At 36.2% G+C, this 23,804-nt stretch overlaps 1 protein-coding gene across 1 annotated transcript in view; it reads right to left on the reverse strand.

Annotated features, from left to right (window-relative positions):
* The window catches only part of LOC107559827 (transmembrane and TPR repeat-containing protein 2-like), a 90,209-nt gene that overhangs the window by 54,021 nt on the left and 12,384 nt on the right, over window positions 1-23,804 (reverse strand). The window contains exon 2 of the mRNA XM_016243806.1: window positions 12,657-13,233. Coding sequence (XP_016099292.1) covers window positions 12,657-13,233 — 577 coding nt within the window. The remainder of the gene's footprint in view (window positions 1-12,656; window positions 13,234-23,804) is intronic.

The following is a 23,804-nucleotide window of genomic DNA, read 5'->3' on the forward strand; positions in this document are numbered from 1 at the left end:
CTGAATATAAGACAACCCCGTTTTTTCAGATGTATTTCCAATATATATATATTTTTTCTGTTATTGGGTGCCAATGTTGTTTTGGACCTATCAATAGATCTTCATACTCCACAGAAGAAAGAAAATCATTCAAGTGTGGAATTTTATAAGTGCGAATAAAAGAGATGAAAAGTTAAATTTTTGGGAATATGAACATAAATGTGATTTAAAATATGACTAAAACATTACATATTTAATTAAAATAAGTATTAATTAAGATGAGGAACAACGGAGGCCAAAATTAATGAGAAGTGTAAAAATACATATAAAGCAATCACACACCTTCATATCCGGTTTAAATTTGATTTCTCAGAGGAACAGAGTTAGATGAAAAATAAATGTTTTTTTTGTGTGTGTTTTTTGAGGTTGTGTGAGAAAAATATATGTGAAACACCAATTTAACTAACCTTATCTCCTCAGGTAAAACTACTTTCGGTCTTTTTGCAGCTTCACAACTTAGCACTTTCAGTAAGGCAGTTTGGATGGACTGTGGTGTGGAGTGAGACCTCCTGTGCACCGTCAGCAGAGCTCTCCGAAACTAATAATGTGAAACGAACATGGACTTGTGATTTTGCTGTGTAGGTTATAATGTCTTCCAGCCTTGTCGCTGCATCAACATATAGCAAATCCACGGCTGTTTACACTGGCTGCGCTTGACCAAAGAAAACACGTTGGATGTGATTGAGTGCCATATGACAAGCTGTGGTATATGGCAGCCTGTTTGTGTACATGCATGTGGCCACCTTGAGGTCATACTGCGCTTTACTTTATGTTCCCAGCAACTGTTTCTTAGCGCTAAGTACATATAAAGAACCTGAACATGCAAAAAGTTCCCATAAGACATAGCTTTAAAAGCCTTTCTAAGGAAATTATGGATTCCTGAACACCACACTCCATCTTCAGCCAGACCAGTGCTGGACCGGAGGGGACAGGCAACAATAAATTAACCAGTCAGCAGCTACAACCCAAACAAAGGCTTATTTCGGCCCACGGCTTACATTAGGGCTTACAGTACAAAGACTTCTGCCTCTGAGACTCGTCCTGTGAGACACAAAACAAGACTCAATCTGGCTATTTTTATACTATTAACCATGTAAGACTGCCTTTTTTAAATACAATGGAAGTGGATGGAGACCACCGACAACTGTGGTCACCATTTACATTCATTAATATGGGAAAAAAGCAGGTCATACAGGTTTGGAATAACAAGCAAATGATGAGAGAATATACATTTTTGTGAACTATTCCTTTCACCAACTAGTGTTTTGTATAGAAGTTAAGGATTGAAAATCAAAATAAAACTCTGAAGATATGTAAAATGCACTTATCCATTTATTTTCAATGAGTATTGAAACCCACTGAAATAATCAAGATTTCTGTGCGATGCTATTATAACATTCCTGTATATAATTAAGGGAAGGGGTCACTTAATGTGAGCATCATTACCTCGTCATCATTACCCAGAAAACTGGAAAAAGTTCAGAATCAATATTGAATCTGGAACAAGAAATTTCAGTATTTGACAAGGGATTCGTACAGGATTAAAATCCGTAAGTAAAACTGTGCAACAGAAATGTACTCCTCAGAGACAACTAGTCCCAGTCTGTAATTAAAACAACACTATATTTGGAAATTATAAGCAGCAAGAGAAAAGCAAAATAAAAGAGCAACTCCTGCTTCTGTGGGCAAATGTCTGCCAAAAAGATACGGAGAGAGAAAACATGGAAATAATAAAAAAATATAAATGAGGCAGAGACTATTATTGGAAATGGAAGAGTGTGGGAATAATAAAACATTTCACAGCTTTTTTTTTTTTTTTTTTGGGTGGTGTTTTCCTGTATTCTTGGCTTCCTCTCAGAGCATCTTAGCTTGTTACAGCCTCTACTACTAACAAATAATACAAGAGCGCTTTACACTTAGGTTTGGGTGAACTATTCTGTATGTGTTCAAGCATACTTCTAAGAAATGATATTCATCTCACATTGTTCTCTTTTTGTCATGTGTGCTACATTGCTGCAGAATTACAGCTAAATCAGAACGACAGCTCTAGAGTACAAAAACATCACAGCGCTGAAATACAGCTAAAGTGGCAACCAACTCTGACATTACAGAAAAATGGAGTCGTTCAACTCTAAACAATATTAGCATTCAGTTTGGGTAAACTTTTCTGTATGTGTTCAAGCATACTTCTAAGAAATGATATTCATCTCACATTGTTCTCTTTTTGTCATGTGTGCTACATTGCTGCAGAATTACAGCTAAATCAGAACGACAGCTCTACAGTACAAAAACATCACAGCGCTGAAATACAGCTAAAGTGGCAACCAACTCTGACATTACAGAAAAATGGAGTCGTTCCACTCTAAACAATATTAGCATTCATGTCATGAGTAGATGCTTCATGGTTCTGCTGCAGCACTTTAATAACTCCAATGTGCTACAACAAAGACATGCGAAGCGGACCAAGATTAGGCCTACTCACAACATACAGAATACTGCACAGTAAAGAAAGATCTACTGAGGAAAGTTGCAATGAAAATTGACATTTTGAGTGTTCTCAACAAATTTCTTAATTTTTCTCAGTAACATCCGACTAAATGTTGTTTATGGATTGGATCAAGTCAGAAGCGGATCTTCGTGACCAAATTTGTAAACAAAAATCAAGCTAAATGAAAGATTCTGCTTGGCAACTGCAGAAGCTTCCTCTTTATTACATATGGTTTTATGAAGTGGTACAAAAGCAAGTGATTGGGACACGTCCACAAAACTCAAAAGACTATAATAATGCTGTGAGAACTAGAGAAGGGCTGAAAAAAAAGATGAGAGAAAACAGCTGTAGAGAATACAACCTCTTCTTGTGCACATTAGCATAAACAACAAAATATACACACGTGAAATGAAAGAGTAGGTTTACCCCGCAGACGTCCCTGTGATCATTAATCACACTGTTTAAACTGCCTCTTTGTTATGATAATGAACACAAATTCATATTTCTCCTCTCCCTCTTGGTTTTATAGAAATGAGTGCTTAGCGTAGCTAAGAGATCTGTGGAGCCCTTAGAAAAAAGGCCTTAATCTGAACCTTTAGCAATCATTAAATTAAACCTTTTAGTTTACACACTCAAAAGTTCACTTAAGTTAGATCATAGGTGGTCTCTTTAAATTACAGAGAGCTGATTGCTGCTGCAGTGATGAAGGTCTTTGTATTAAAGGGGACATCAAATTGAAAACCAGGATTCATTTTGCTCATTTGAAATTAAATAGTTCGCAATTACTATGTAGCTATACATAGCCTTTTAGAACTCAAAACTTCCTCCCCATGCACCCCAGATGCTTTTATGGAAATTAAAAAGGTCATTTAGAATTCATTACAGTTGGTCTCTATAATAACTCGAATAAACTATTTGTACAGTGCAGTATAAGCGCAAATTTTTAAGTGCAGTATAAGCGCTAATTTTTAATTCCAGTGATATTTACAGTCATTCAATTGTATTATGTACACAACCAGTCAAAAGTTTGGAAAAATTTAGATTTTTTAAATCTCTAAAGCTCACTAACGCTGCATTTATTTAATCAAAAGTACAGTAAAAATGTTAATACCATGAAATATAATTATACACTTTATAATAATAACATATTTCTATTTTAATATATTTTAAAATGTCATTTATCCCTGTGATGCAAAGCTGAATTTTCAGCATTAGTACTCCAGTCATCAGGGTCACGTGAGCCTTCAGAAATCATTCTAACATGCCGATTTGTTGGTCAAATATTATATATATATATCAAGGTAAGGTGGGAAATAGTCATGTACAACATCATTTTTTTTGTTGTGCAAGAACCTTGACTAACATTATAAGTGGATTTTAGGGGGAAAAATAAAATGCTACAAAAGTGCACCATGTGGCCCCTTTACGAGTAAACAAATTCCTAAAAGCAGTTTTAAGCCAGACAAAAAAAGCAAACTAAAGTGCAACCCCCGAACATGTTTCCCTTGAATGCAGCCAAATGGATGCATGGTTCAACGATCGTGCCATTTAGCTAAAGCAAGAAATGTAAAATGGCAGCACCGCCTTCAGGAAGATGCTGCGTGTGAGAAGTGCCCTTAAAAACGCCACCTCAAGGACCATCTGGATTTGCAGAGCAATGCAGCACACGATCAATAAAGATAGAAACATTTCACAGCAAACATCACATCAGCATGGCCTTGATTCTTCGTGCAGGTTTTTAGATGAAGGTCACAAATCTAATTTCGACCTCCAGATGCTCTGCTCGCTGAACGAGTAATTACATGAGTGGGCGAGTCGGCTGAGCATAATGCTAATTGATAATTAGGGAGTGAGAGATTATGAGCAGAAACAATAAAATGAGCTAATCTGCAAGTAATTTATTTGCAGTCGCTAGGTTAATAAGATACTCCTCTGGTAGGAGATAAATAGCTTTGTGCTATAGTAGTTTATCACATTTTTTTCAGAAATAAACACATTATAAATTCTGTGCATGCATTACAGAAAAAATTTGATTTGAAGTCACTGGATTTTCTGTGATTTTGTGTTTTAGAGTACAAAAACCTAAAAAAAAAAAGTTCCCTCCCTGTCATAACAAAGCCAATGCTATATTATGTGTTTATTGCAACATTGAATAAGTTCATTCAAAGGTGAAGCAAGCGTGTCAGATATTCAGGTCAGCCAAAACCAATCACATGATCATCTGTATCATACTAGATATCTCCAAATTATCAACGGAGCATCTGGAGGTCGAAATATGTCATCTACACTGCTGTGTGTTTGTGTGCGAAGAGCGAGTCTCGTGTTTCCAGACGCATTAACTCGAGTCTGAGGGTAGACAGCAGAGGAGAGAGCCGCTCAGACACAGTAACCACAGAGCACTATATAGAGGAGCTGTGACAGATCACTGGATCTGAGCGCTCTTACGCACAACTCTGGGAAAAACAAACAATGAAGCCTTGCAACGCTTTTCACGCATCTCTCTGCAAACTAAACAGCAGCTGAAAATACATAAATTAAAACCGACAAGGAGAAGGCAGAGATACAGGACACATTTTCACATGTACAAAAGAAATACTTGTAATATCTCAAACTCTCTGCTTTCACATCTCACATATAAAATAAAATAAAATACATTTTTAAAATAAAACAAAATAAAAAATAAAATAAAATACATATGCAACATTATTATTAAATTGCTCCACTTCTGAAGATACTTTGGTTATTTTGGATGACATCCCTGTAAGTTTATTGCAACCCCTGAAGTATCAAAACATAAATAAAATAATAATTATTATTATTATTAAAAAAATATATATTTTTTAAATTATTTAAAATTATTATTATCAGTAAAACAAATTTACAATATCATATTAAAATATTTATACAAATATTAACTATTATTATTGCTATTAAAAATATTTGTATAAAAATTTGAAAAACAAATAAATACATCTCTCACTGGGGATTAACTAATGTTTGTTCAAATATAGATATTAAAACTAAACTGATGTTTCAACTCTTGTACAGATGAGTCCAAACAATGTGGCGATGGCACTGGAGAGTCCAGTGCCACCTCTAGTCTCAGACTCCACCCTTTTATGCTGATCTGTTCGCTGTGTGTTAGGGAAATTTAAATGCATTTGGATCTTTTCGCACATTGTCTTCATCTCTGAATTCCTATCTCTTAAATGTCACGGGTAGTGCTGGATAGTTCTCTCTTTTGAAAGAGTGAGGGCAAAGGGTGATATGCCTATATGCACAGATATATGCATACACAGAGCATAGCATCTTCTTTAATTCAAATTCCAATTTGATGTAAAAAGAGACCAGAAAACAAGACAAAAACAGACAAAAGAATTCAATATAATTGTGCTCCTGGTGGGCAGGTGCTCCTGTACGGGATGATGCCTACAGAGCATCACTTCATCATACACTGACAGAAGGCATTAGAGCATACGCATACCATCTGCGTGTGTGTATGTGCATACGTGTCCATGTGTACACACAAGGCCATGTCATGAATTCACACCTGTTCCCTTAAACACAGCCACACACACCCAGAGCTGAACTTTACGCATGCTTCATTGACATACCAGGGCTTCCTTCCAACTGAACCACCCACACGGTAAACCACTTGACTTATCGAATACCACAATGCTCTTACGGGAAAACGATGGTAAAAACATACCTAATTAAAGCATAATTCTCATTGCATTTACTTGGTGATGGTGAAGTCAAAATGACTTTTCATTGATTTTCTTAGTGGTTTTAGAATAGTTTTTTTTAAATAAAAATATGTATTTTTTTAATATATGTATAAGACTTTTTTTTAAACAATATTATGATATAACTGGTTTATGGAAGCCCATTGCTGCCACATATGAAAAAAATAAAATAATAATTTCATACCTCATAACTATGAGATTAAAAAAAAGGTAAAAATTATTACATACCAAGTCATAATTATGAGATCCAAAGCCAAAATTCTGACATAAATTGAAATTCTGAGATAAATCAAATTTTCATGTCATAATCAACTTAATGTAAAAATGATTTAGAATTTTTACATTTTAATCTCAGAATTATGAATTAGTATCTCATTTTCAAATTTAAATCTCATAATTATGACAATCATAATTAATAGAATAAAACATCAAAATTATGGCAAGTCAATTTTGACTTTTTAAATCACAAAGACTTAGTGTCTCATATTTCAATTTTATCTCATAATTATAACTTAATATCTCATAATTTTGACTTTGACTATCACCCACTATTTCACATGTTGCATATATTATTTACAGTATATACTAAACTGTATACTTGTCATTGATGTTTTACAACTGCACTATGAAATAGTTGTTTTAGATATTTCTCTATGACTGGATGATTTGACTTTATAACACAATTATAATAAGATGAAGAACTGATCAGCTCTTTTCCTTTGTATTGCACAAAGCCATGCAAATTATGTCCCAATGCTCCTCACACGTTTACTTTATTAGCTTACCAACAATGCCGTTTGTACTGTGGAAAAACTGCAAAATTGCCAAGTCCTCAGGAAAGACATTTTACAGCTTAATGCTGATGAATAAACATTGTGATCTCATTCTGAAAGGTGTGTTTGCCAAACGTGGTGCGCTAATTGTATCTAACTTCAGTATCTGTTACTGAAAATGAGCCTATTAACTTGTTCCAGAAAATGAGCTAATAAAACGGCATTTTCCACATAAAGATAAACTGATTACACCATAAATGCAATTGCTGCCGGTGCCAACAATGTTATATGTGAGTGCTAAACGTTAAAAACCTACATTCATTGTAACGCAGATTGGACCTGCTCTAAAAATTCATTTCATTTTAGACTAAAGGTTACAGATAAAGTTTAAAAATCCACGTCAATCTGCGAGTATTCAATGTAAAACATCTCAGCAAGCATACTTTGATTGGCCGTGAGCGTGGAGGCTTTTTTTAAAAGGGTGAGCAATGACCAAAAGCATCCTAGAGCTCTACTAGGACTCTCAATAAAAATCCCCCAAGAGCTTTGGAGGGAGATGCTGCCAAAGGCGCTTAGATCGCAGCTCCCTGTTAACTCAACATGCGCTTATGCACTTAACTCATTCTCTCTCTTTCTCGTGTTCGTACACATGCGCACACTTACGCTCAGCTCTAAAACCAAGCGAGCTGACCTAGGCTGCATTTTAGACATAGGCAGGTATCTTAATTATATGCTGCCTCTTAAGATGCCTTGTTTCAGACAAATTCTAAAGCACCATAGCATATTTCCTATATTTACTTATCCTACTGTTGGCTTAGCAACATGATATTGTCAAACTCTATTGGAATCAAATGATTTGAGTCAAATATCCCACATGGAGCACTATTTGTGTGCCAAACAGACATGCTGCCTATTCAAACAGTGTTTGGATTTAGTTTTTTTTGTGAATTTTGTGTTTCAAATTGGTCATTTAGGAGGCTCCATGATTAGGATGCAAAGAGTCAATCAGCTCATTAGGTTTTAAAACAGAGCTTTAAATTACTTCCACCATGCCAGTAGTTCATAAGTAAAATGCTACCCAAGACATACTTTGATTTCCTCTAAAAATGCAATTCCTTTGAATTCCTTAAATGCAAGTGTGATTTTTCTCAACAATAATGCCTTAATAAAGCCTCAAAAACAGAGAAAAATCAACTGTTTGCAGTGGTAATGGAATCACGACTCTAATGGAAAGAGAGGAAAGAACTCATTACGTATTCACAGCAAATAAGTCTGTCTGGCTATCATTACGACTGTGAGACAGCAGAGGTGTGAGGAATGTGTAGCCAGACCATTACACTCCGATCCAGGCAAAAGAGCGTTAGCATGTGAATGATTATCATGATATGGAAAAAGACTTTGTGACACTGGGTTACAATTTAAGAGAATAAAAAAATGCTACTAGAAGTTAAGGTTGGATGACTATTTTTCTCACCACTTTTGAATTGGCTGAAGAAAAATAGCCATGCCGTTATAAACGAACCCAGCTTAGGTAATACATCTATCAAAATTATTTCACAAGAGTCAGGTGAATTTTAAAGCTGGAAATTAGCATTATTGAGGGATGCATATGCATGATATATCAGCACCATATTGGATATTAAGATTTTCTCATGTATCTATATTTGTCGTTACTGGCTGATGTTGAATATTTAATTGTAAATGTTCATTTATAGTATATTTTTACATACGGATTACCTTGTTGTTATCTAAAACACATGTACATTTTTCAACTATGCAATGTTGTGATGCCTAAATTCACAATCAATCAATTTGAGTTTTTCACCTTTAATTTGTTTAGACACCAAAGTACTATTATAGTACATTTTACTTAATATTATTTCAGTGTTTCTACCTCAAAATGTAATGTTTAATACACTGTTACATTATTTCTTTGTAATTCTAATGCTAAAAATTTGTCTGTACACCATTTTTTCAGTGCATAAATGTTAAAATCATCCATTTATCTATCACACAAACCGTAAAAATAATTAACAGCTTATCGGTATTGTCCAGAACTTTAATATTGTGTGTCCTTAACATAACTGTCCACAACGTCATCATGTGGTTATGTTATGATAACCACAATCTTTTTTGCCTTGAAGTGACATTTTCAGATGAAGAACCAACAAACAATATCGCATATTAAACAGACTGAACTTCCATTTCTTACAGCCTCATTTTTACACATCAAATTAAATGTGGCATCCAAGAGAAGACTGGAAATAAATTGAGTATTCTGAGCAGACCAGGGAGATTCTAAGAAACACTTGAAGCCTCACAACGACCAGACCCTCTTAAACTTGAGATAATTGAATCGAATGCACCATCTATCTCCATAAGTGATCGTCCTGAATCCAGACCAGCTGCCCAGAGAGCATTTACTTATAGCAGACATTATGATTTAGTATTGATATAAAGCTATTGGATGATGTCATAAACCGCATACCACACTCAGATAAGCGGCCCAATTTACGATCACATCGCTATTCTCATACAAGCCTACACATTTAATATGGATGGACGAGGAGTGGCCATTACAAATGTACAGCACCAGGCAAAGAGAATTATAGACGTGTTTATTATGCCACATTGACGAATGCGCTCTAACATCTAAACGCTGGTGCTTTTTAGTTTATTCCTCCACGTTTAGTTTATCGTCTCATTATAGCGAATGAGTCTTCAGGCCCTTGGATGTACGAAGCAGTTTGTCTCCTCGCTAAAACCCATCCAGCTTTCATCTCTGGAATTATCGCCGCCTGGCAGATGAGAGGTATTTGTCCTTGGGCTTGCGGATCGTAGACATCTTGATGCTTATATGTTTACATAGTAATTCTGGCTTCCCCTTCGACTCTACTTTACGCTAAGCTGTCGTAAGTCAGAGTGACACAGTCGCTCCTCAAAGAGGAAAATCTGGAATTATTTGCCTCTGACAACGTGCTAATACTGTTGAACTGGATGACAGCAATGTGAAAACACAGCCGGACCCTGATGCGGAAAGGATATGTGAAGCACATGGGCTCATGGACAAACGAATGCTCTCTGACACTGTGGAGCGAAGCATTTCTACTGTACGGCTTAATATAGTTAAAATGACAGCTGGGGCTGATAGAAGAGCTGATGATTGAAGAGGAGATGGTCAATCAGAGCACAGAGAGCTGTCAGATAGGAGAGATCATTCTCTTTTGTCACCTACAGGCCAGACTTCCCAGGCTGAAGTGATGTGCCATCATAGGGCCTGTCTGCTGCAGTCTATGAAGAAGCCAGAGGCAAAGAGCATCACAGACTGGCCTCCCTCTGACATGTCACAGACCATTGTGATGAGAAGTGAAGCAGCACTGGTTCAAAATACACTTGTAAGCGCAAACCATACAAAAATGTACATTGTCAGAAAATTTAAGGGCCAAAATTGCCCTTTTTAAGGAGCATTTCTTTCATTATGAGCACGATTTTTTTCTCTAACACACATAAAATGCACATCATCCATTTATTTTAAATACATTTCGAAAAGAATAAATGATGTAATCTCAATCTAAACAGCTACCTATAGGTGCTGGAAGGTAGAAGATAATATTGAAATTGGCTTATACAAAAAGCAATAGGCCTAATTATTTTCATGTTATGGACGATAACCAATATTATTTTGTATTGTAAACAATATACTACTATTTTGTCTAAATGGATAAGGAAATAATTTATGCATCACACAATTTTAAGTTACAGATTGAAAAATGTATGATTGTTGTATATTTGTTTATGTAACAGTATTATTAAATTATTAAAGATTAACTTTAAAGGGATAGCTCACCCAAAAATGGAAATTCTGTCATCATATACTCAACCTTAAGCTGTTTTTTTTTAAATTAAGCAAACAAAGCAATACAGACAGATAAACAAGGAAAAAACAGGTAAATACCTAGAGAATGCAAACCTTGAGCTATTACAAACTTGTAGGAGTTAAATTTTTCTGCTAAACACAAAAGAAGATATTTTGAAGAATGTTGGTAGCCAAACAGTTGCTGGTACCCATTGACTTCCATAGTAGGGAAGAAAATACTATGGAAATCAATGGCTACCAGCAACTGTATACTTACCAAAATTCTTCTAAATATTTCTGCTAAACACAAAAGAAGATATTTTGAAGAATGTTGGTAGCCAAACAGTTGCTGGTACCCATTGACTTCCATAGTAGGGAAGAAAATACTGGCAACTGTATACTTACCAAAATTCTTCAAAATATCTTGTTTTTTACATTAAAAAAAATAAATGAACTCATACAGGTTTGGAACAACACAAGGGTGAGTAAACACGACAATTTTCATTTTAGCCTTTTAAATTAGCGTTACATGATGGAAATGGTCATATAAATATACAAAATTTAAGAAACAGGCATGGGCAATTAAATAGTCAATAGCGACCAATATATTTTTAATATCAACAGTTACAATAAAAAAGTAGTTTTTTATTGTACTTTATTATTTCTGATGAACATGAATGCAAACATTAATTCGATTCGATTTATAATTTTTTTTTTTTAAAGTTACACTCTGGCATGTGAGTTCAATGGGTCTGTAATTCTCAGTCCCATTTGTGCACACGTCAATTTCGTGTGTGCTGACTGGTTGATGGTTATGAATGTCAGTGTGTTTTGACGGTCGATGGTAAATCCTCTTGACAAGCCAGGGTTGAGCAAAAGTCGACCTGATGGTCGGTTGCTTGGAGCAAGGCATCACTGCATGCAATCCTTCTAATATCATTGATTTCCCTGTCCTTACTTTCTCCACCATACCTCGTTTCACACACTCACTGACTGCTGCTATTTATGAGTGATCACCGCGCTAATTACAGTTCTCATGTAAACACAATGCATCCACATCATTAGACGTCATTAAAGGAGCATTTGTTACGATTGCACTCTGGCTGTTAATAAAACAATTTCAGAACGTTAGCCAGGCCTTTTCCGGCCTCACTCGAAAATTTTCCAATTATAAAGGATTCATTAAAAACAGGAGTTTACTGGGGACTGACTTCACCCGTGACGGGTTCGGATCAACGGTAGTTTGAGAAAGCAGAACGGGTCATTTAAATTTAAAGAGCCGGCCTTCAGCAAACTCCAAATCAAGGAGGTGAACATAGTTGCAATAAGGTTGCCGAAGTTTGATGTGGTGCAGAAACATTTTCTCGCAATTACAGGTCATCGTGTGCTGCCAAGCAAAAACACAAACATCTCTGGCCAGATGTATGTATGTAAACACACCAAATAAACACCAATTTTCATTTGATTGCCCTCTGCTCTTGCATTTTTCTAGTGTGTTACGAAGAAGAAAAAAAAGTTACGGTTTGTTACGGTTCACTGAGTTGAACATACATGCCAAAGTGTTTTCCAAATTTCATCCTGATGGAAAGCAAACACCACATATGTACTTTTAAACAAATTATCCACCAGCACACACATGCACTATCCATCCACACATCACTGGGCTCCTCCAAACACAGCAAGAGTTTAGGAAATCAGATACACGAGTATAAAAACACAGCTGGTTTTATAAATGGTGGATAAAGGCTGTTTACCTTCTGGAAGAGCGCGGGAACCTGCTGCAGCTTCAACCTGTTGAAGACAAACACGTCGTACATGCCAGCCACGGCCAGCACCGTCACGCCTTGTTCCTTCCACAGCATGCTACAGGAAGCACACGCCAAGGTGCCCAAGAACCACGTCCAGCTCCATCCATGGGCACCGCTCGTCCTCAGGGAGCAGTGGTGTATGTAGCAGCGCAAGGCCAGGAGGAAGAAGAGGGCGGCTCCCACGTCGGCCCGGCCCACGATGCCCGACACAGCCTCGGTGTGGATGGGGTGAGCGGCAAAGAGAAGCCCAGCCAGCAGGCTCCAGCAACCCGACCCCAGCAGCAGGCTTGAGAGGCTAGAGAACAGGGCGGTCGTGGTGCAGTGTAGAACCACATTGACCAGGTGGTAACCCCAGGGATCTATGCCACCTAGGGCGTAGTTGAGTCGAAAAGAGAGCGTGCAGAGCGGGCGGTAGGACTTGTGGCTACCACTGTGGGTGAGAAGTGTCCCCCAGAAGTCATCGTAGAAGATGTTGATCCAAGGCGTTTCAAGGAGAAGGTCCTGGTTGGTCTTGATAGCACGGCTGTGTGGAGAAAAAGAAAGATTAAGATTAAAATTTATAAAAGTCAATTAATTTACTATAGTGTGCACAAGTATATTGTAGGGCTCTACAATTTCCGCGATGAGGAATCGTGGAATCCAGTCATAAAAATGGAATTTACTGTATAATGTGGAATGTCACTGAATTTGACAAATTTTGGATGAATAAATCAAAAGTAGGTCAGTACATTTAAATCAAAGCGCAATATGGGCTAGTGTCTGTGAATATTAAGCAACAAAAATACTATTTTAATATGAATCGTGAACGCTCTGCGTGAATGAATGGCACAGACGCAGAGTTTAGTTTTTTTCTACACTCTGTTAAAGCACACGTGATGCTCGCTATGTTTTCAGCCTCTGCTCAACATATGAGTGCATGAACACATGAACATAATCTCTAGAACTGCTTGTCATATCATATACAAACAGAAACTTAAAGGTCTTCACATCAACCCATCAAAATAAAAGTTTGGTTTAACTTGAAGAAACTGTGACAGAAATATATTACTTAATGTAATGATATTACTACTAAAACTAAAAAAATCATCAAAACATAATTTTTAAAGGAACATTCACCTGAAAAAAAATATTTACCAGAAAAATGTAAATGCATAACATTTTTTCTGAAAAAATAAAAAATAATAATTTTTAATTTTATGAAAACATTCAAATGGAATCCAGAAAATGATCATGTAATACATTGTGTAAGTTTCATGATTTCAATTAATTAGATATTGTTTTTAATTTAACCATTAAAAGAGAGTCTAGAAAAATTTAAACTGAATGTTTGAAAAAATGAATTTGGAAAAAAATATAACTGAATTCGGGAAAAAATAAAATTTTATAAGGCCCTAATATCGCTTTTAAGAGTGATGGTTGGGTTAGTCCTTACACCACATCACTGGTTGTGTTAGTGTATGAGCTTGCTGAATTTTCAACACAGCAGTCTTAACAAAAGATCACAAGAGGGCATGACTAAAACACATCACAGACATGAGACCATATGTGAAAGTATAACTGCATGTAAACTGAACATTGACAAAATCTTTCAGCTTTGTCGAAGTCATTCAGTAAGGCAAGCATCACTACTATTGTTTTTTCAAACCCACTAAAACTAAGTATTAAACTTTGGCATGTAACTCAACCTGGACCATTTGTGTTGCAGACATAAATGAATGACAGGACTCAATAACATATTTAAAAAAGATCTTCAAAAATACTTGTTTAACTCTAAACATACTCTTCCATTTAATTAAACTCTTCCATGATATTCTCTTCAGGAATAACAGTCAGTTAAAACAATAAATGTAACATTCCTCACACAAAGATGACCTTGTAATTAATCCTGTGAGGTTTGACTGGGACACAATAAGACAGATCCTCAGACGAAAGATGTGGGAACATTGATTCTGACTTTCCTCAAAGTTTAGAAAGTGAGGACATGTGCCGCACCCTTGACCAAAAACAAATAAAAGCTCAACAGAAAGACAGGGACCTCTATTAAGCCATAAGCAAGCACGAAGTGGTACCAAATGCCTGTCAATCAAACCAACCCAACTGTACCAGAAACCATCTATTGGCCATCTAAGAAACTGAGAGACAAAAAGCTAAGGGGAATGAAAAATGCATGAAGATGACCAATGTAGAAGAGAATGAGTGAGTGGAAGGATAAATGTGCAGTTTACTCCCTGGGAGAAAGCTTTGGGACTCTAAATATGTCTGAAGAAGGTCTTATAAAAGCGTAGAGTTGTACAGGGAACAGGAGGAGGCAGGGCGGGATATGCTCTGAGGGCCACAGACACCACTGTGCCCACGCTGTCTGCCTGCATTGCGCTGCCCAACAAGACAGAGAAAGCCCTCAAGGCAATCAAACAACACAAACGCGTGTAAACAAAGCAACTAGGCAGTTACGTTATTCCATATGCAGTCATCCGTGCCAAAATCCATGTCATTCAAACCCAAGGCAGTGGTATCTTGCTGTGAAACAAACCCCCTCTACCTCCTGTGATCGTGAATGTATGCCTGAGCTGCTGAAGATGCTGCTGAACCATCGAGCGTAATTAGTCTCCTTAGAGAGTGCAAGAAACGACATAAGCTGTAATTAAAATATGCAACGGGAAATACGTGACAAGTGCGATAACGCGCCATCAGCGCAACTGAATAATCAGCCGTCACAGCAATGGCGCCAAGAACGTGCAATTAACACAGAATGGAGACAAAAGGTTTAATGGAAACATGTTTACAAGAGAAAGATATGATGCAAAAAGAGCAATGGATCCCTGACTGTAGAGCGAGCCAAAGTCTTTGATCATTTGCTACGTGTCGCCAGCAGCGTACGCCTGTCTACCAGTCGCCCATGAGAACAGATGGAACTGGGAAAAGCGAGGAGATGTTACGACAGACTAAACTGCCAAAACGAACTAGTTCAGGACATGCTTCAACTTCTTGGTTGTCTAGGGGAAAATTTTCAACAAGACGTGTTGAAATTGCAGCGATTGCCTTGTAAGAGTCCACAAGAAAAACAGATGCTCTGAGAACTACATTTCTCCGTGAGATAAAGCTCTCCATCGTCGGACACATTTCAATTCCCTGCCTTGACTTCGAATCACTCACTTTCTTGGCAGAATTTCATGATTTCTTCCCCCTCAGGTATACCTTTTTTATTTTCTTCAAGCCATTCGTCAAATTAGATCTTCATCCTTCCAAACAAAAGGATAACACGAGAGCCATTGTGGTTCAATTACATCTGAATCATTTGGAAGGAGGTGCCAATTTACTGGATATTTTGGTGAGCCAGAGAAAACAAACACCATCGCCTGAAGACTCGACACCCAGAAGCCCAGACATGACAACAAAATCTGTGCCAGGCCCAGCAGGCAGGGGCTTCTGAGATCGGCTTTCACGTGAAGTGTAAATCAAAAACGAACACTTGGAGCTCTGGTGGTGAATCGTAACTGAATATCAGTAACAGTGGAAGCTCTCGGATTGCTTGACGAGTGCGTGAATTCTTGAGCTACTGCCTGATTTGGCTTGACAGCCCCCCGAGGAAGTCTGACTCCCTAGAATGATTCTAATTGGTGTTAGTGAGACAAATAATTTGAAAGCTAATCTCTGGCATGGGCTGATCCTTCTCTCCTGTAAAGAAAGTAGAGAGGGACAGAACCTTTTTACACGCAAGAGTGCGTTCTCAGGGGACCGGCAGTATCACGCAATCCCGAAACTGGCCACTTTTCTTCATCTAGAGTCCAATCAGCGTGCCGGGGATACTGTGACCACATCTGTCAAAGAATGTTTGCTTATCGCTCTATCCCTGCCGTGACTGGCACGTTGTTACGTTTTGGCCGACCGCAGCTTTAATGAGAAGTGAAATCCAAAATAAATCCTGTGTAATCTAGAGCCCAGTTCCCTCAGACTGGGAGCAAGATTTAGCTCTGTGGCCATGAGAGGAGCTTAAATGCTGTGGTGTCGATAGCAGGCTGCGACCTCAATGTTTTCGGAGTCTGACTCCCTAGAATGATTCTAATTGGTGTTAGTGAGACAAATAATTTGAAAGCTAATCTCTGGCATGGGCTGATCCTTCTCTCCTGTAAAGAAAGTAGAGAGGGACAGAACCTTTTTACACGCAAGAGTGCGTTCTCAGGGGACCGGCAGTATCACGCAATCCCGAAACTGGCCACTTTTCTTCATCTAGAGTCCAATCAGCGTGCCGGGGATACTGTGACCACATCTGTCAAAGAATGTTTGCTTATCGCTCTATCCCTGCCGTGACTGGCACGTTGTTACGTTTTGGCCGACCGCAGCTTTAATGAGAAGTGAAATCCAAAATAAGTCCTGTGTAATCTAGAGCCCAGTTCCCTCAGACTGGGAGCAAGATTTAGCTCTGTGGCCATGAGAGGAGCTTAAATGCTGTGGTGTCGATAGCAGGCTGCGACCTCAATGTTTTCGGACAAGTACAGCTTTGCTACATCCAAAACAAAGGCTTATAATTCGAGCCAAAAGCAAAACAAACCATGCAAAGAATCTGGTCTCTGGAATCAAAAAGCAACAAGTGACCTACTACGGAGTGACCGTATTCCATGGATTGCCTTTCTGTCTTTACGAATCGAACGGATACTTAGTCTCGACGCATGATTAGCTTAGCGCACAGAGGAAATTCTTTCTGCCAAAGTGCATGAACGTCAGCAGCCGTTCGTCATAATTCATATAATGCAAGTACATCCAGGGTCTATACATTTTAACGAAACAAACATAGCTCCCTTGAACAGCGCCAAAAATGGTTCCAGATATTCTTCTGAAAAGTTTGAGACAACGCACAATTGTTTTCTATTTGTCCCAACAAGTGAAAAGAGCTGCGACCTCAATGTTTTCGGACAAGTACAGCTTTGCTACATCCAAAACAAAGGCTTATAATTCGAGTCAAAAGCAAAACAAACCATGCAAAGAATCTGGTCTCTGGAATCAAAAAGCAACAAGTGACCTACTACGGAGTGACCGTATTCCATGGATTGCCTTTCTGTCTTTACGAATCGGACGGATACTTAGTCTCGACGCATGATTAGCTTAGCGCACAGAGGAAATTCTTTCTGCCAAAGTGCATGAACGTCAGCAGCCGTTCATATAATGCAAGTACATCCAGGGTCTATACATTTTAACGAAACAAACATAGCTCCCTTGAACAGCGCCAAAAATGGTTCCAGATATTCTTCTGAAAAGTTTGAGACAACGCACAATTGTTTTCTATTTGTCCCAACAAGTGAAAAGAGGGGGGCTAAAGAGCACAGGCAGTAGGGAGATTTTTCGGTCTGCCAAGTATGTGTCATCACCCGGCTTCAGTGTCTGAAAGGGCCGCAGTCATATTTTGAGAGTGCCTACAGAGAGGCCATCCGGTCTGTCCACTCTGCTCTCCTGCCTGGGCTTTTGTCTATGGTTTCTTCCCATGAGAATGACTGCAGGTCAATAACAGAATACCTTCCCCTTATGTGGTGCTTATGCGAGAAGAGCTCTCAGGGACAACAGCCTTGTTCTATTGTGCAGCTTCATGAAGAAAAGCTGTATGGGCTATAAAAGAGGAAAATCAATTAATTTGTCAGAATAAAGAACTGAAATGTTGAGGAAACACAATCAAAGCGGAGCAGCTCACAAAAAGTACAAATGTCTTTCATTCAGTTATTCTTTTATTCATTCTCTCTCTCTTTCTATCGGTTGTTCTTTCATTCACTGACAATCTTTTATTTCATTCTTTCCTTCAATCTTTCATTCGTTTAATCTTTCATTTTTTCCCTTCAGTCATTCTTTCATTTTTTCATTCTGCCAGTCATTCTTTCAGACTTTGTCATTAGCTCTTCCTGCGATTTTTTCTGAATTAATGAACGAACGAATGAATGAATTCTGCATTTGTGAATTATTTTGCATTTATTCATTCCTTGGCATTTATTCATTTATTTGCATTAGCTGTATGGGCTATAAAAGAGGAAAATCAATTAATTTGTCAGAATAAAGAACTGAAATGTTGAGGAAACACAATCAAAGCGGAGCAGCTCACAAAAAGTACAAATGTCTTTCATTCAGTTATTCTTTTATTCATTCTCTCTCTCTTTCTATCGGTTGTTCTTTCATTCACTGACAATCTTTTATTTCATTCTTTCCTTCAATCTTTCATTCGTTTAATCTTTCATTTTTTTCCTTTAGTCATTCTTTCATTTTTTCATTCTGCCAGTCATTCTTTCAGACTTTGTCATTAGCTCTTCCTGCGATTTTTTCCGAATTAATGAACGAACGAATGAATGAATTCTGCATTTGTGAATTCTTTTGCATTTATTCATTCCTTGGCATTTATTCATTTATTTGCATTCATTCATTCACTCACTCATTATTTTGCATTCATTTGTTCTTTTTGCATTCATGCATTCATTCATTCTTTTGCATTTTCTCATTCATTTATTGGACATGATGGTTTTTGGAAATGTACTGAACTAATATCAGTTGGTTCGACGTTTACGTTGATTTATCCATGTACCATGTAAATAATATAATCATTATGTACAATTATATACACTGTAAAATCCAATAGTTTACCTTACTTAGATTTAATTAGTAATCTTTACTTAGTTGTTATACTTACTAGGTTTTATTAAGTTACAGCTACTTTCAAGGCAAATAAAACAATTTCTTACTGTTTTGAGTGACACTTACTTAAAATATTCAAGTAGCCACAAAGGAACCAATGATATTAATAAACCAGTGAGGCAGCAGTGCACTAATATGTTGCTAATGTGCAACATAACAGAAGAAGAAGAAAAGAAAGAGTCTTAATAGACTTTTAGAGTCTTAATAGACCCATTTCCTCCATGTCTGCCGTTATCTTTCACAAGTTGCATTCACTCGTTTCCCAAAGTCATCTTGAATGTTGAATTTTCAATACAACTGAAATATTTGAGAGAACATCACATAAGCTAACTTCATAAATTGATGTTGATTTTCCTAAAATGTTTTTTATGCACCATTATAGTGATTAGTGTTCCCTTTGGTTGGGAACTTGGAACTTTATGTTACTATAATTATCTTCCCGTTAATGCAGCAATGCATTGCGGAATTTTCAATACAACTGAAATATTTGAGAGAACATCGCATAAGCTAACTTCATAAATTGATGTTGATTTTCCTAAAATGTTTTTTTATGCACCATTATAGTGATTAGTGTTCCATTTGGTTGGGAACTTGGAACTTTATGTTACTATAATTATCTTCCCGTTAATGCAGCAATGCATTGCAAAGGCAGAGTAATTTGGCTTCAAGGGAAGAGAAGTAATAAATTGGTTGCTTTTAGAAGGTGACCTATCTTCTAATTAAATCAATATGTTATTTTTTTGTGCTTGTGTTAGTCAATGAACTTTAAGAATACATTAAGAAGATTAAAATTGGGTTTATATAATTCTTAAATAGTGTGTGGTAATATGCTAAAGTCACACACAGACTTAAACATTCAGCACGTGAATCACAACAATGGTAACAGTTCAATTTCATTTATTTTCATTAATTGTAACAACCATTTTATTTGATCTTTTTGTTGTGCTACTACTGACTATGGAAGCCCGTTTCCGCCACTGAATAAAAAAATATAATTCCGTAAGTCATAATAATGAGAAACTTTCTCAAAATTAAGGCATTTTATGAAGAAATGAAAGCCATTACACATATAAACTTAATTTATAGATGTGTATTTCGATGATTTATTAGTTTTATTAGCTGTCTCTTTCATGCATCACATGCAATGTTTGCGGTGTCCCTGCATGGCTTTGACCAACAGATGGCGCTAGCGTGCTGTCACTCTTGCGTTGCGCAGGCGTAGAGTAAGTCTTTTTTTTTTGGGGGGGGGATTAGGCTAAGTTATTATTATGAGAAACTAAGTCATTATTACAAGAAACTAAGTCATTATTATGAGAAACTAAGTCATTATTACGAGAAACTAAGTCATTATTACGAGAAACTAAGTCATTATTACGAGAAGTTTCTCATTATGAGAAAATAAGTCATTATTTCGAGAAACTAAGTCATTATTACGAGAAGTTTCTCATTATGAGAAAATAAGTCATTATTTCGAGAAACTAAGTCATTATTACGAGAAGTTTCTCATTATGAGAAAATAAGTCATTATTTCGAGAAACTAAGTCATTATTACGAGAAGTTTCTCATTATGAGAAAATAAGTCATTATTTCGAGAAACTAAGTCATTATTACGAGAAGTTTCTCATTATGAGAAAATAAGTCATTATTTCGAGAAACTAAGTCATTATTACGAGAAGTTTCTCATTATGAGAAAATAAGTCATTATTTCGAGAAACTAAGTCATTATTACGAGAAGTTTCTCATTATGAGAAAATAAGTCATTATTTCGAGAAACTAAGTCATTATTACGAGAAGTTTCTCATTATGAGAAAATAAGTCATTATTTCGAGAAACTAAGTCATTATTACGAGAAGTTTCTCATTATGAGAAAATAAGTCATTATTTCGAGAAACTAAGTCATTATTACGAGAAGTTTCTCATTATGAGAAAATAAGTCATTATTTCGAGAAACTAAGTCATTATTACGAGAAGTTTCTCATTATGAGAAAATAAGTCATTATTTCGAGAAACTAAGTCATTATTACGAGAAGTTTCTCATTATGAGAAAATAAGTCATTATTTCGAGAAACTAAGTCATTATTACGAGAAGTTTCTCATTATGAGAAAATAAGTCATTATTTCGAGAAACTAAGTCATTATTACGAGAAGTTTCTCATTATGAGAAAATAAGTCATTATTTCGAGAAACTAAGTCATTATTACGAGAAGTTTCTCATTATGAGAAAATAAGTCATTATTTCGAGAAACTAAGTCATTATTACGAGAAGTTTCTCATTATGAGAAAATAAGTCATTATTTCGAGAAACTAAGTCATTATTACGAGAAGTTTCTCATTATGAGAAAATAAGTCATTATTTCGAGAAACTAAGTCATTATTACGAGAAGTTTCTCATTATGAGAAAATAAGTCATTATTTCGAGAAACTAAGTCATTATTACGAGAAGTTTCTCATTATGAGAAAATAAGTCATTATTTCGAGAAACTAAGTCATTATTACGAGAAGTTTCTCATTATGAGAAAATAAGTCATTATTTCGAGAAACTAAGTCATTATTACGAGAAGTTTCTCATTATGAGAAAATAAGTCATTATTTCGAGAAACTAAGTCATTATTACGAGAAGTTTCTCATTATGAGAAAATAAGTCATTATTTCGAGAAACTAAGTCATTATTACGAGAAGTTTCTCATTATGAGAAAATAAGTCATTATTTCGAGAAACTAAGTCATTATTACGAGAAGTTTCTCATTATGAGAAAATAAGTCATTATTTCGAGAAACTAAGTCATTATTACGAGAAGTTTCTCATTATGAGAAAATAAGTCATTATTTCGAGAAACTAAGTCATTATTACGAGAAGTTTCTCATTATGAGAAAATAAGTCATTATTTCGAGAAACTAAGTCATTATTACGAGAAGTTTCTCATTATGAGAAAATAAGTCATTATTTCGAGAAACTAAGTCATTATTACGAGAAGTTTCTCATTATGAGAAAATAAGTCATTATTTCGAGAAACTAAGTCATTATTACGAGAAGTTTCTCATTATGAGAAAATAAGTCATTATTTCGAGAAACTAAGTCATTATTACGAGAAGTTTCTCATTATGAGAAAATAAGTCATTATTTCGAGAAACTAAGTCATTATTACGAGAAGTTTCTCATTATGAGAAAATAAGTCATTATTTCGAGAAACTAAGTCATTATTACGAGAAGTTTCTCATTATGAGAAAATAAGTCATTATTTCGAGAAACTAAGTCATTATTACGAGAAGTTTCTCATTATGAGAAAATAAGTCATTATTTCGAGAAACTAAGTCATTATTACGAGAAGTTTCTCATTATGAGAAAATAAGTCATTATTTCGAGAAACTAAGTCATTATTACGAGAAGTTTCTCATTATGAGAAAATAAGTCATTATTTCGAGAAACTAAGTCATTATTACGAGAAGTTTCTCATTATGAGAAAATAAGTCATTATTTCGAGAAACTAAGTCATTATTACGAGAAGTTTCTCATTATGAGAAAATAAGTCATTATTTCGAGAAACTAAGTCATTATTACGAGAAGTTTCTCATTATGAGAAAATAAGTCATTATTTCGAGAAACTAAGTCATTATTACGAGAAAGTTTCTCATTATTATGACTTACAGAATTATATTTTTTTATTCAGTGGCGGAAACAGGCTTCCATAACTGACACAAGACAGCAAGTAAAATTGGCAAACAAAATGAACAACTGTAAAACAAAGCAACTGCATAATTTATTCATGCCGCAATGCACTCTGAGAGTCAGTGAGTAGCTATACTAAGTCATGAGTAAACCTAAATGAAAGGTTCAGGTACCCCCTACAGTTATTTTTTAGTTACTAGAACTCTCGTGCAAGCAAACTATACTAAGCTTTTGTCAGTACAACATACTATTCCTATTTCACTTTACTTAGTTTTTTCAAGGCAATCGGTTTGCATGCTTTTTTTAAGTAAGCCCAACTAATTAGATTTTACAGTGTACATTAAAGGGGTCATATGATGCGATTAAAATTTTCTCTTTGGAGTGTTACAAGCTCTTGGTGCATAAAGAAGATCTGTAAAGTTGCAAAGACTAAAGTCTCAAATCCAAAGAGATATTCTTTATAAAAGTTAAGAGTCAACCATGCCTACCTAAAACGGCTTGTTCTAACACGCCCCCACATACCTACGTCACTATCTGGGAAGATTTGCATAACGCCTCCCAAATGTTCACGCAAAGAAAGAAGGCGTAACTTTTATTCTCGCTGTTGTATTGTTGCCGCCGCCATGTCGTGAAGGCGCTGTGTGCTTCGTTGTGAAAGCAAAACTACTTTGTTTGGCCTTCCAAAAGAGGATGATATCCGCTTCTTCATGACTGGAGTTGATCTGTGCTGGTTGCTGAGGAAATACTACAACTTTGCGCTGT

The sequence above is a fragment of the Sinocyclocheilus grahami genome, unplaced genomic scaffold (assembly GCF_001515645.1).
Source record: "Sinocyclocheilus grahami isolate Dianchi unplaced genomic scaffold, SAMN03320097.WGS_v1.1 scaffold22.1, whole genome shotgun sequence".
Taxonomy (NCBI): domain Eukaryota; kingdom Metazoa; phylum Chordata; class Actinopteri; order Cypriniformes; family Cyprinidae; genus Sinocyclocheilus; species Sinocyclocheilus grahami.